Source organism: Cyprinus carpio, chromosome B24 (assembly GCF_018340385.1).
Source record: "Cyprinus carpio isolate SPL01 chromosome B24, ASM1834038v1, whole genome shotgun sequence".
Taxonomy (NCBI): domain Eukaryota; kingdom Metazoa; phylum Chordata; class Actinopteri; order Cypriniformes; family Cyprinidae; genus Cyprinus; species Cyprinus carpio.
In genome coordinates, this window is record NC_056620.1 from 14459202 (window position 1) to 14472798 (window position 13597).

A 13597-nucleotide genomic window follows, 5' to 3' on the forward strand; every position below is an offset into this window, starting at 1 on the left:
ATTTACTGATAAGACTAAATATAATTTCACCACAATACAAATGCAAGACTGTCAAATATTTAGCAAAAGGTCTCCAAAAACTGAGACACACAAGCCCTGAAAACCCCTTCAGCAGTCGCTCTTCTAGCTCAAATTTGATCGATAGGTGTAAATTTGCCAGGTACTTTTACTGTGACTATAAAAAAGGTCCATGCAGACTCACCTGGGATCCTTCTGGATGCTGTCAATGGAGGGCGAGCGGGCCAGGTTGCCCTCGGGTGGCAGGGCAGGGCCGGACTTGCTGTAGGGAGACTCCACTGAAGAGCAGTACGGCAACGTGCGGTAAGTATCCGTGTAATTGGCACCCTGACCGGACGCATAGCCGCCTCTGGGAAACGTCCCTGTGGCATTCTGACTTCCTGTTCGCTGCAAGGGTACGGAGTCAACACCAGGGGAGGACGGGGCTATGGCAGGAGAGTAGGGACAAAACAAGAAGTTCAGGACCTGCTCACAGAACTGGTTCACTAGGTCTAGGTACAGGAACAATGAGAGGACAGTGAGAAGACAAGCAGACAAGATGTGATACAATGAAAGAATGACAAGGAGGGAGCAGAAAGAAGAGGAAGAGACGACAGCAATGAGAACGACATTAAATAAAAGCTCTTTAACAGGTACATAATTGAGAAAAAGTAAGTGTTACTAGTCAAAATCTTTCTTTGGCAGATTAAAAAAGGATTTATATAAGAAATTAAATTGCATTTGGATAGTTTTGGATGTTCAAAACTACATACTGTGTTTCAACAAATTTGATTTAACATTGACTAAACAACTTCTTAAGTAATCACAATCAGCCATACGGATGGTGCATTTCTTTAAAGGGGATGCTGAATCAAAAGTCTGATTAAATTTCTAATTTTTATTTATTCTTTACATTTATTTGATAAATTATAAATTTTATTCAGACATTTATAAAGACAAACATTCTGAAGATGTTTATAAAGTGACAAAAAGTTTCTATTTCAATTTTTAACTCAAAACTTTCTATTAATTAGAGAATCCTTAAAGGTGAAAATCATGAAAATTTGACTTTTCCAGGTTTTAAGTACTATAATCAGGTCCCCGGTGCATCTACCAACCAAGGAAATATGACAACCCTCTACACTGCGAGTAAATCACTCGTATATGCGACTAAATCTTACTCTGGGCGACTAAATGTCTATTGTTAGCCACTGGATAATAAATTCTTATGTTTTTCTCATCAGTGTGTGTGTTAGAGGCTAATTAGTTTAGCACTAAGTTTAGCACAGATATATATTCACTCGCTGAACACTGAGCGCTCTCCATCAAGCGATTTGTGCCGTTTCAGGTCATCTCAATGGATGCGCAGCGCATCGACTTGCCATCGCTCTGCTGATAGCGCTGTGTTTCTCACACATGCAAAGAGAGAGCGAGAGTCAACACGCTACTTGTAAACTATATTTGTTGTTGTATTTTCCTGTCAAAATAACAGAGTTCATTTAGGATTATTCAGTTTTTAAGAACATGCAGAAGATATGCCAGTCAGGGTTGCCAGGTTTTCGCAACAAAACCAGCCCAATTGCTACTCAAAACTAGCCCAAAACTAGTCTAATCACGTTTTGACGGGGTTCCCCTGGTAAAATTCGCCTTTTTAGGTGATAAATAACGCGTTATTGGGGTTGCTAAAACCCGCGGACATGAAAAACAAACCGCGACAACAGTGTTAAAGTTGCCGCGGGTTGCCGGTTTTACTGATGCCGGTTTCTCCTTTAGTGGGCTGAGCTAATGTGCAAGCGCAATCTCATTGGCTGGTGCTCATCTATTACCGTGCGTTTTGATTTCAGCAAATCAGTGTGAGCGAACACTGACAATGTGATTAATATTCATGAACCCAGCAGCTCATTAATCCTTAGGGAGATGTATATTGTTAGTATAGTAGTAGAATTATTAGGAGTAATATCTTTTAATAATAATTACTATTATCTATTACTATTAGAGGTCGACCGATAGTGCATTTTGCTGATACCGATAGCTAGGTTGGACCACACTGGGCAATACCGATTAATTAACTGATAGTTTTTAAAATGCATACTGAACAAAAACTAAAATAGTGCTTTATTTAAAATAAAAAAACAGTACTGAATCATACCAGTAGTAGTAATAATAATAAAACTAATAATAATAGTAATAATAAATGTTGAAATTACCACATAATCCTTTTTATTTTTTCCTAAATTCCGTTTTTTTTTCCCAAATTCTGTTATTTCCGTTTGAATTTTTCTGAATTCTGTTTTTTCCGTTTTAATTTTTCTCCACTCTGTTTTAATAGTTAAAGTTTATTAATCAAAAAGCAAGTCTTATTAATTAAAACCATGAAACTTATACATTTTCACATCAATTTAATAAAAGTTTAATAAAAAAATGACATGTTCAGGGCCCTATGAAATGTTTTATTTTTTCTTACCATATTTTTTATTGTTACCAAATTCTGTGTTTTAGCATGTCTAATTATATGAATGCATAAAACAACCTAATTTATAATTTTTTTTCTTAAAGAAGCCATATGTTTTTTACCCCTCAAAAATTCAGTGTTATGTATTACATTTTTTCTGGTTATCAAATCAAGGCATGAAACATTAATTTCATTTATCTTTTAATTACTGAAAATTAAGCAAGCTTTTTTTTTGGCAAACAAAGAGGATTTACTATTAAAATTAAAACATGGAATAAATGTTATGAAATTATTCCTTATAAAATAATGTTTGTTTCATTTTAGTAGTAGTAGTAGTAGTAGGCTATGTACATTCTACTGAAAAATAGACTGGACTTTTATTTTGACGGGTTCCCGTGAATACCTTTACAGTTCTGTGTATGTGATATGAGGCTAGTTTTACTCAAATCAAACGGTCAGACGACACTAAGGGGCCTAAAGTGTGCCAAGAAAACATCCCCCACACCATTACACCACCACCACCAGCCTGCACAGTGGTAAGTCAAGTCAAGTCAAGTCAAGTCTGCTTTATTGTCAATTCTTCCACATGTACAGTACATACATACAGAGAATCGAAATTGCGTTACTCTCAGACCCCCGGTGCATACAGATAACACTAACAGTAGAGCCTAAAAATCTAGATCAAATATAAAAATATAAGGTAAAACTATACAATAAGGGAATGTAAAAAAGACATAATAGAAAAAATAAAATAAAAATAAGGTTAAATAAAAGCAGCGCAAGGCACATGGCAGATAGAGTGCAAACCAGTGAACAAACAGTGCAGATAAAAAGATTTTTAGTGCATAAAAATAGCTTATTCAGTCTGATTAAAAGTGACAAAGTGACAAAGGGCTCAGACCAGTTATTTTATTAAACTGACTGATGAGGAGGTAGAATGATGTCAGATCCATGGTGAATGAGGTAGTGAGCAGACCACTGCTGCACAAAGTGACTGGTGCATGACATTCGTATATTAGAGGGAGGGGGGGTGGAAGGACCTGGGGATGTGGGACCTGGGGGGGGGGGTTCATAGTTCAGTGGTGCCTGAGGCAGAAGAGGGACGGGGGGGTAAGTTCGGGAGCGAGTTCAGCTTCCTGACAGCCTGATGGATGAAGCTGTCCTTCAGTCTGCTGGTCCTGGCCTGGAGACTCCGCAGTCTCCTCCCTGATGGCAGCAGACTGAAGAAGCTGTGTGACGGGTGAGTGGGATCACCTGCAATGCAGAGGGCTTTTCGAGTGAGACGGGTTCCATAAATGTCCTGGAGGGAGGGGAGAGAGACACCAACTATCTTCTCAGCTGCTCTCACTATGCGTTGCAGAGTCTTCCGGCAGGACGCGTTGCAGGCGCCATACCACACAGTGATGCAGCTGGTCAGAATGCTCTCGATGGTGCCTCTGTAGAAGGAGTACATGATGGGGGGGTGGGGCTCTGGCTCTCCTCAGTTTGCGGAGGAAGTAGAGACGCTGCTGTGATTTCTTGGCCAGTGCTGCGGTGTTGTCGGTCCAGGAGAGGTCCTCTGTGATGTGCACACCCAGGAACTTGGTGCTGCTCACTCTCTCCACAGTCGCACCGTTGATGGTCAGAGGAACATGCTGAGTGTGCGCTCTCCTGAAGTCCACAACAATCTCCTTCGTCTTCTCCACGTTCAGAGAGAGATTGTTGTCACTGCACCACCCGGCCAGGCGGCTCACCTCGCTCCTGTAGTTTGTCTCATCTCTGTTGCTAATGAGACCCACCACAGTCGTGTCATCCGCAAACTTAATAAAGAGGTTGGAGTTGTGTGACGGTGTGCAATCATGGGTCAGCAGAGTGAAGAGGAGGGGGCTCAGCACACATCCTTGGGGGGCCCCAGTGTTCATTGTGTTGCTGCCGACCCGTACTGCCTGAGGTCTTTCAGTCAGAAAGTCCAACAGCCAGTTGCACAGCGAAGTGTTGAGCCCCAGCTCGACCAGTTTGTGAATGAGCTGTTGAGGGATGATTGTGTTGAATGCTGAACTGAAGTCTATGAACAGCATTCTGACGTATGAGTCTTTTTCCTACAAGGCATGGTAACAAGGCATGATGGATCCATATTCTCATTCTGTTTACGCCAAATTCTGACTCTACCATCTGAATGTCTCAACAGAAATCGAGACTCATCAGACCAGGCAGCATTTTTCCAGTCTTCAACTTTCCAATTTTGGTGAGCTCGGCCCATTCTCCTCTGACCTCTAGCATCAACAAGGCATTTTCGCCCACAGGACTGCCGCATACTGGATGTTTTTCCCTTTTCACACCATTCTTTGTAAACCCTAGAAATGGTTTTGGGTGAAAATCCCAGTAACTGAGCAGATAGTGAAAAACTCAGACCGGCCCGTCTGGCACCAACAACCATGCCACGCTCAAAATTGCTTAAATCACCTTTCTTTCCCATTCTGACATTCAGTTTGGAGTTTTTATTGCCAAGGTGTGCGTAGAGGGTCGTATGAAAAAGATTAACCCAGTAACTTTGTTTTGGTAAGGCTTTTTCTGCAAGCCTCTGAGAAAACAAGGACATCTGATTTCGCTCCCTTGGTAGTCTCAGCCTCAGACATCATGCCCACGGACCGTTGGCTAAACGTCTGATGCATATGGCACACAAAAATGGAAACACTTCAGGAGTGTTGAAGTTGTCATCGGATTGGTTGAATTCTACAGGATTTCCAAGAGACTTGTGTGGCGTGTTCTTTAACGTTCCGCCTGGAAACAAAGATGCCGTGGCACCAAACCCCCTCACAAAAGAAGGAATGCATAGTGTTTACAACTGTGACGACGAGCACTTATCAGGATCAACTAAACACTTGAGTTTCAAAAGTATGTGAAATATTTAAAGTTTGCGGCACAGAATCTTTAAAATACGTCCGCAGATTTTACACACTGGTCTGTTATTGTGGCGACATTTCCACGCCCCGAAACGTAACACTGAACAAAACAAACTGTGACATGTCGGTCAAACGGCCTCATGGGCGGGCCTTGGCCAAAGAAAGCTGCCATGGATTCCAGACCTTCAGCTGTCAGTGTTTTTGCTTCCACTCAAAATAGGCATTTGCAAAATTATATAATGATCTGTGGGGTATTTTGAGCTGAAACTTTACAAACACATTCTGGGACACCAGAGACTTATATTACATAATGTAAAAAGGGGCATAATATGTCACCTTTAAAGTATAAAATAAATAAATAAAGGAGGACAATTGTGTTCAACATGGATAACAATAATAAATATTTCTTGAGCACCAAATCATCATATTAAAATGATTCATGTGACACTGAAGACTGGAGTAATGGCTGCTAAAAAATCAGCTTTGCCATCACAGGAATAGAATAGAATAGAATAGTATATCAGTTATTTTAAATTGTAACAATATTTCACAATATTACTGTTTTTAATGTTAAAAAACAACAACACCACAACATTTTGACAAATTAATCTAAACCCTAAAAAATAAGGAAAAAAGAAAACTAAATTAAAATAAAAAATGAACAAAACCAAAACTAAAATGAAACTGAAATGAAAAACTATATGCGACTATATGACAAGCTGACTGCAGGATGATTATTAACTAGTTGTCCATTGTGACCCATATCCTGAAAATTGCAGTAAAAATTCAATAAACTGCTTGATTAGTCTCTATAGTCCTCTAAAATGGTCCAAAACTTGTAATTAAATAATTCATCTTGATGCCTGATGACTCACCGATTGACCAGGCTTATGTAAGCTCTAATTTTAGTTGTGACCGTTTAAAAAAAACTGTGTGAAAATGGAAAATGAATGTCTACGGCAAGACAGGATGGCATCAGTTGAAGGTGACATCACAGGTCATGTGACTCCCTCATTTTCTTTATACAGGTGCAGCTGTATCTGATAACTCTAAGAGGCAGATCAATTTAACTGCGCATTTGTTTGGTTTTTAACATATCGAGGTGACAGACTGTATCCATTTCACTCAATATGAGGGTAATGTGGCAGCCACTGTCTGCTAGACAGTCACACTGGAGTGTCTCATAAATCTGCAGCGCGAGACGATCAATGGCAGGGTTCAGAGTCTTTACCACAACACTGCCAGTGAAGCCGTAAAACAGGACAATTAGTCACCAAACACAAAGTGCACCCCGGGAGAAAAGGCTCAATGTATCTTCGGAGACCATCCATGACTCTTCAGCTTCCTTTGGAGAAAATGTTGCACTCGCTCAGTGCAGGCTAATGATAATTTGACAGAGTTTGAGATTAATGAAGACCGGTTGAAAAAGGAAAAAAAGGGAGAGAGCTAAAAACAGGGTGAGAGAGGAGGGGAGCCTGATGGATTGAATTAAGCTTCCTGAGCAGGAATATATAATGAGAAGCTGACAGACAGAGGAGAAGAAAAGTTCAGTGACCAGACAGGGCTGTAACACAGCAGACATTTTACACATTAATCAAATCAGGCTATAATAATAATAATTATTTTTATTTTTTTTACCATGCCAGTAGCTTAGATTTACATACACCCTGCCAATATCTTCAATGGCCTCATCATATAAATAAAGTAAAATAAATAGATAGGATGAAAAAATTAAATCAAAATTAAAAGTACTGAATAATAAAACATAGAAATATAATTAAAATATATAAATTAATATACAGGTAATAACAACACTATTTTAGTTCTTTACAAACAAATGTATGATGAATAAATGAATGAATGAATGAATAAATAAATGAATGAATGAATGAATGAATGAATGTATGATGAATAAATGAATGAATGAATGAATGAATGAATGAATGATGAATGAATGAATGAATGAATGAATGAACATATACATACATATTAAGTAAATAAATACACAAATAAATAAAGCTAAAATAACTAAAATTAACCCTGGAATAAAAATGAAAGATGCATAAATGTGGGTCTCTGGAAAAAAAGTAGATAACCTTAACTGCACTTTAAAAAAAGTATCCATTTGGCTCAATCTAAGAGTGTGGGTGTTTTGGCTTTGGGTTTACTCAAACTCATTACTCAAATGTGAAGATTTCAAATAAATAAGGTCTCTAACTGGTTTAGCACTGAAGGCCCCTAGGGCTTGATTTACAACTTCAACTGCATGCAAACACCTTAAGTAGGTGTGTATGTCATTAATTATTGATAATTACATTTTAGTCTTTAACTAAATGCAGAGTAACTGACATTGGACTGTTTTGAATCTCACTCGATCTCACATAGTAAGGTCACACATTGATTCAGTTAATGAATGAATGATGATATATCATCAAATACTGCTGCAATTAAAAAAAAAAAAAAAAAGCCTTTGTGACACACTTTTCCAAACCGTAAATATTCCGCTTATCACTGTATGAATAAGAGCTGCTGCTCCAGGCCTCTGTGAAGACTTTATCATCATGAAGTGTTGCCACTCTGCCAAAGCCTCTGGAAAATGACCTTTCAGTGACCTTCAGATTCCATTAGCCTATCTTATCAGAAATGGTGTATCTTACTGTATGCGACCCCACACATCACTACACGGACAAGGGCTTTCATCGGCACAGCGTGAGATAAAACACACAAACGGACAAGAACACACACAAACCCACAACACGACAAAAGGTGGATAACCCATCTCCTATCTATTATTCGTCATCGGCGATCGTAAACAATGCGAGAGCAGAAAGTAATAACTGGCAAATATGAGACTGCATATATTTTCGGTATAAAAATGATAGATGGACCCATAAACAACAATAAAGCAGGTGTTTATTAACTCACAGTAGGTTTTTCATCTTTTTTCATTTGTGCAAAAGTTTAATGGTCAGTTCCAGTGTCAACTCGATATATTTCTCTACAACTTTATAATCCACCGCTGGTTAATTCCATCAGCGTAGATCCTGTCCTCTATCATTAAGGGCAGGTGAGAATAAAACGGCGCATTGGCTGGTACAATGGCTGGTAAATACATCTCTCTGGGGCCACACTGTGCATTCTCCGTCTTAGTGAAACGCTGACAGTTTCTCTTATTCATTTTGTATAGAGGCTGTTAACGAGGGCAACTAGCCGATAATGTGCTTCAGTGAATGCTGCTATTTCCAGACAACGGCGTTTGATGGTGTAAATCTTTAATTAACTTGCATACTAAGCCTTTTTGCTGTGTTCTGCTTCCTTTGACACCGTATACAGTCTTTTCTTAAGCCAGTTTGAAGGACACTTGTGAATAACGGCCAACTTCCCTCCGCTAATCTGCGTCTTTTCTCTCTGAACCGTGTAAACCAACATGACAACCAATTTTTTTTTTTTTCTGCTCAGAATCATAATATGTTATTGTACAAAAGTTAAAAAGTCAGTATGATCTTTTTAAGAAACAATACTTATAACTGTGCATTAAATTGATCAAAAGTGACAGTAAAAATATTTATAATGTTACTAATGATTTCAAATAAAGGCTGTTCTTTTGTACTTTCTATTTATAAAAAAGTCCTGAAAATTGTAGTACGATTTCCTCCAAAAATGACAGCAGCACAACCGTTTTCAACATTCAAAATAAGAAATGCTTCTTGAGCACCAAATCAGCATATTAGGATGAATTAAGGTTTTTTTTTTTTTTTTTGGTATGTACCTCAGGGGATGTATATCAAGAGCTGAATGTACTTGTTTACATTTTGTGGTTTCACTAGAATGGATAGCGGGCCACTGCAGCTGTGCAACAGCGATAGATGGAAGTGCATGTCTATGTACATAAGAGAAGATTACCACTGCTGCTTTCCACCTGATAACAGCCACAAACCCTTAGCTTAAACATTAAAAATAACACACTCCAGTGCCTGATCACCACTCATTATAACACACACTAACACAAGGAAAAGTCTGGAGATGCTTCTTCTGTATTAGAGAAACGAATGCTTCGTAAAGTGGAACAAAATCGAAAAAAGTGGTGTTTAGTGTTTAGCCACACTATTATGTCAAAAGGTGGCACATTCCACAACCTGTCGTTTTGGCAGACTGGCTTCAATATAAGCTGTTTTTAGACTAACCACAAAGTTTTTTTAGTTCTGAAAAGTACAGGACGTTTTTATAGTGCAATGACCTCTTATATGTCAAAAGATCAAGGGGATTTTTATTTCTCAGTTCATTACCCCTTTAACCCAATCCAATTCAAATAGCCATGTAAAAACATTTTAAGACATTAAAAATAATAATCTATAAAATAATTCCTTTAAAGCACTGCTACACACACACACACAAAAAAAAAAAAAAAAAAAAAATCAGATAAACTAGTCTAATTCACTAAACGACTAATTGGTTGTCCTATAGTTTCTATAGTGAAACCTCTATAGCTACCAAGTATTACATTTTTACACTGCAGAGGCAGTACAGAAACCACATCTGAAGCGGCATACAGTATAAACAATGAAAATGTGAATAGACACACATGTTAATGTGCCACAAAGATGTAAACATATGAAACACGCACTGATTGTCATGACAACAGCATTTCATACCTCATACTGTATTTATAAAGCCGGTTGTTTTAGCAGATTTCAAACACTAAGAATAAGAAATGTATGAGAATTACAACTAAAAAAGCCACAAGTGAAAGACCTTGACATTACTATGAATGTGTTTCTAAGTGCATTCTTCCAGCACTGAGGCTGAATATGAAACGCTTTCCTTCTACACTCTCTTTCAATCTTCTATTTGGCATCTCATGAATTAAACACACACCCAGCCAATGTTTCTAATCTCCTCTTGCGGAAAGGCTTTGAATATTCTATAGGTTTGATAATGGCCCGCTCTTTTAAATTACCTGACCTTTGAGATAGGAATCAGAGGATCCAGCATCTCCTTAGCATTGGCATCAATAGATTCAGTGCTCTGGTACAGAGTAATGTGATCATAAACAAACTGCCCTTTCTTCTTTTGCTCGGCTGCTCCTAGCAATTTTTTTTTTTCTCTGCGTGAGATTACACCCTGCCAAAGGTCACTTCCACTCAACAGAAACATATTAGAGGAATGATTTGCTGCTCTGGCATTTGCTATGCTAGAAAAAAAAGGCGTGCAATACAATAAAGGGCTACCTGCTTTACTGGGGGTATCTGAATGACTCGGTCTCGAATGGATCCATCTGTTTACTCTGAAGAGAGGGCTTCAAATGCTGACATTAGGAAAATATCACCCTCTGAAAGCAATTCAACCAAAATGCTGGTGAGATTGTGTTTATATTTGAGAAGTAATACAGAAGATTTTCCAATAAAGACATACATGTTATCTGGATGAAATTTTTGTGTGTGCATGTTGTCGGGCTGAGCAGTTTAGATGCAGATGTGCATCTGCTAAGCAGCAGGAGTGCAACCTGATGGAGTGCTTTATTTCTCATTTTAAAGAGGACAGTTCTGGTCCTTGATGCTGATTGGTCAATACATTGTTCCAGCTGTGCAAAAAGGCATGAAGTGGTAGCTATGATACAAATTACCTGTTCAATTTGCTGCTGTGCACATAACAGAAGGCCATTCCAACATCAAAGTAAAAATAAAATAAAATCATTTTTAATTAAAACATGCCTGTAATAAAAAAAAAAACAAATAAAAAAACTACACTACAACATAATAAAAATTTAATGAAAATATAAAATAAACAAAAAAATAAAAACTAAATAATGTGTTTGTGTGTGTAATTACAGTATAAACACATGTATACTATAATGATAATAAAATATATACATAAAAATAAAAACTAAATATGAGCTAATGAAACAAGTTGAGTTAATTACATGAATCTAAGTTTCTTATCTTTAAATAGATTATCTATGACAGGAAGCGAGTAGGAGAGAAAGAGGAGGACGGGAAAGATTCATGGTATTCAAACTCGGGACACTGTAAGTGCAACTGCACCATATGTCAGCACACTACCCATAAGGCTATCAGCACCAACAATATGAAAAATATTTTAACCCCATCATATACAATCTCTGTTGCTGGCCAAGACTCACTAATGCAACATTTTCCTCAGTAAGTGATCTGATGACGTCTTCTGCAGAGGTTGGCTTGTTAGGCTTCAGTTCCATTTAAACATGAAGGATTCCCACTACACATACAGTAGATGACATGTCACTCAGACTCAAGTGTGTGTTAAGGCCCTTAACATATGGCTCAGCAACAGCACAGGATCCACTGAGGTTGTAAATATCATCCATGTTATGCCTCACATCCTTGGAGCGAGGCTATGGGACAGATACAAGGTGATGCTTCACGTGAATCAAGACACTCTGTGTCTCCCCGCCAGTACCTCAGCGTAAGTTATGAGTGCCATCCATCTTGTGTAGTGTGTTTATGTGTCTGCGTGTGTGTGAGAGTGCGTGTAATTGCTCATTAGCCATGCTTGAGAGGAGCAGAGGCCAGATTCACAGGATGGTATTAAACTGAGCTCACAACTGGTCCAAACTGTTATTGTTCCACTGATTTACAGACTCCACGCAAAGACTGCATACAGTATGAGCTTTAGTGAACTCACAATCTAACAGGTGACTGTGGTTAATTTCCCTTGCCCAGGGACGTAAATTCCATCTTTCAGTAGGGGGGGACAGTAAACATAAAATTTCTCAAGAGCAATTTTTGAAGGGGACACAAATAATACAGCTACAATTGTACTTGTAAGGATAAGTATGCACTGAGGAAAGCCTTACTACTTTTATTGTAGCAGGGAGACTGTGCTAAATTAGAAAACTTAAAGCTCTTGTGGTCACACCATGATAGCGGTCATGTCCACTGTAGACATTACTATCCGTCAGGCAGGTAACATTATTATTGCTAAAATAGCGGAATCATCGAAAAATACATTGGCATCATCTGTATTAAAGAGAAAATAATCACTTCATCCGATGTTTAAGTGAACTATTTAGTAAACTATTGACTTTTTCTCACTCAGAGGACTTGTGTGTGTAGGTGATGCAGGGATGCAAAAAAAAACCACGCCCAACCACGCTACTCAAAACTAGCCCGTTAGGAGCACTTCAACCTGCGGAAATTAAAAACAACCCGCAGCAACAGTGGTAAAGTAGCCCAATATCACAGGAAAACCACAGACTTGGAAACACTGAGGTGATGTAAAAGAGGAAAGCAGGCATTTGGACCAAAGCACTGTGAGGCAAGGGAGGGGAAACTCAAATTCTAAACTTAAAACCAAAATTTCCCACTTTTCATTTTATTTTTTTTTACACCTACACAACAAAGTTATTTAAAGTGTAAAACATTGTTGTTTATAATACATAGAGTGGTTTTTTGTATTGAAGTTTATGGCATTGATTATACAAAAATAAACAATAATGTACATAAAATTAAATAAAAAAATAAAGAAAATATGTTGCACAATGCCACAGATGTCGCAAGTTTTGAGGGAGCGTGCAGTTGGCATGCTGACTGCAGGAATGTCCACCAGAGCTGTTGCCCGTGAATTGAATGTTCATTTCTCTATCATAAGCCGTCTCCAAAGGCGTTTCAGTGAATTTGGCAGTACATCCAACCGGCCTCAGACCCACAGACCACGTGTAACCACACCAGCCCAGGACCTCCACATCCAGCATCTTCATCTCCAAGATCGTCTGAGACCAGCCACCCGGACAGCTGCTGCAACAATCAGTTTGCATAACCAAAGAATGTCTGCACAAACTGTCAGAAACCGTCTCAGGGAAGCTCATCTGCATGATCGTCGTCCTCATCGGGGTCTCGACCTGACTGCAGTTTGTCATCATAACTGACTTGAGTGGGCAAATGCTCACATTCGATGGCTTCTAGCACTTTGGAGAGGTGTTCTCTTCATGGACGAATCCTGGTTTTCACTGTACAGGGCAGATGGCAGACATGTATGGCGTCGTTTGGGTGAGCAGTTTGCTGATGTCAACGTTGTGGATAGAGTGTCCCATGGTGGCGGTGGGGTTATGGTATGGGCAGGCATATGTTATGGACAACGAACACGGGTGCATTTTATTTATTTTCTTTTACACCTGTGAGGTGGATGGATTATCTCGATAAAGGAGAAGTCCTCACTAACACAGATTTAAACAGATTTGTGATCAATATTTGAGAGAAACAGGCCTTTTGTGAACATAGAAAAAATCTTA

General features: G+C 38.7%; 1 protein-coding gene across 4 annotated transcripts in view; it reads right to left on the bottom strand.

Moving 5' to 3' along the window:
• The window catches only part of ctnnd2a (catenin (cadherin-associated protein), delta 2a), a 318097-nt gene that overhangs the window by 117568 nt on the left and 186932 nt on the right, over positions 1-13597 (bottom strand). For all 4 annotated transcript variants that reach the window (XM_042752176.1, XM_042752179.1, XM_042752178.1 and 1 more), the window contains one exon: positions 203-443. In XM_042752176.1, the coding sequence (XP_042608110.1) occupies positions 203-443 (241 nt within the window). The remainder of the gene's footprint in view (positions 1-202; positions 444-13597) is intronic.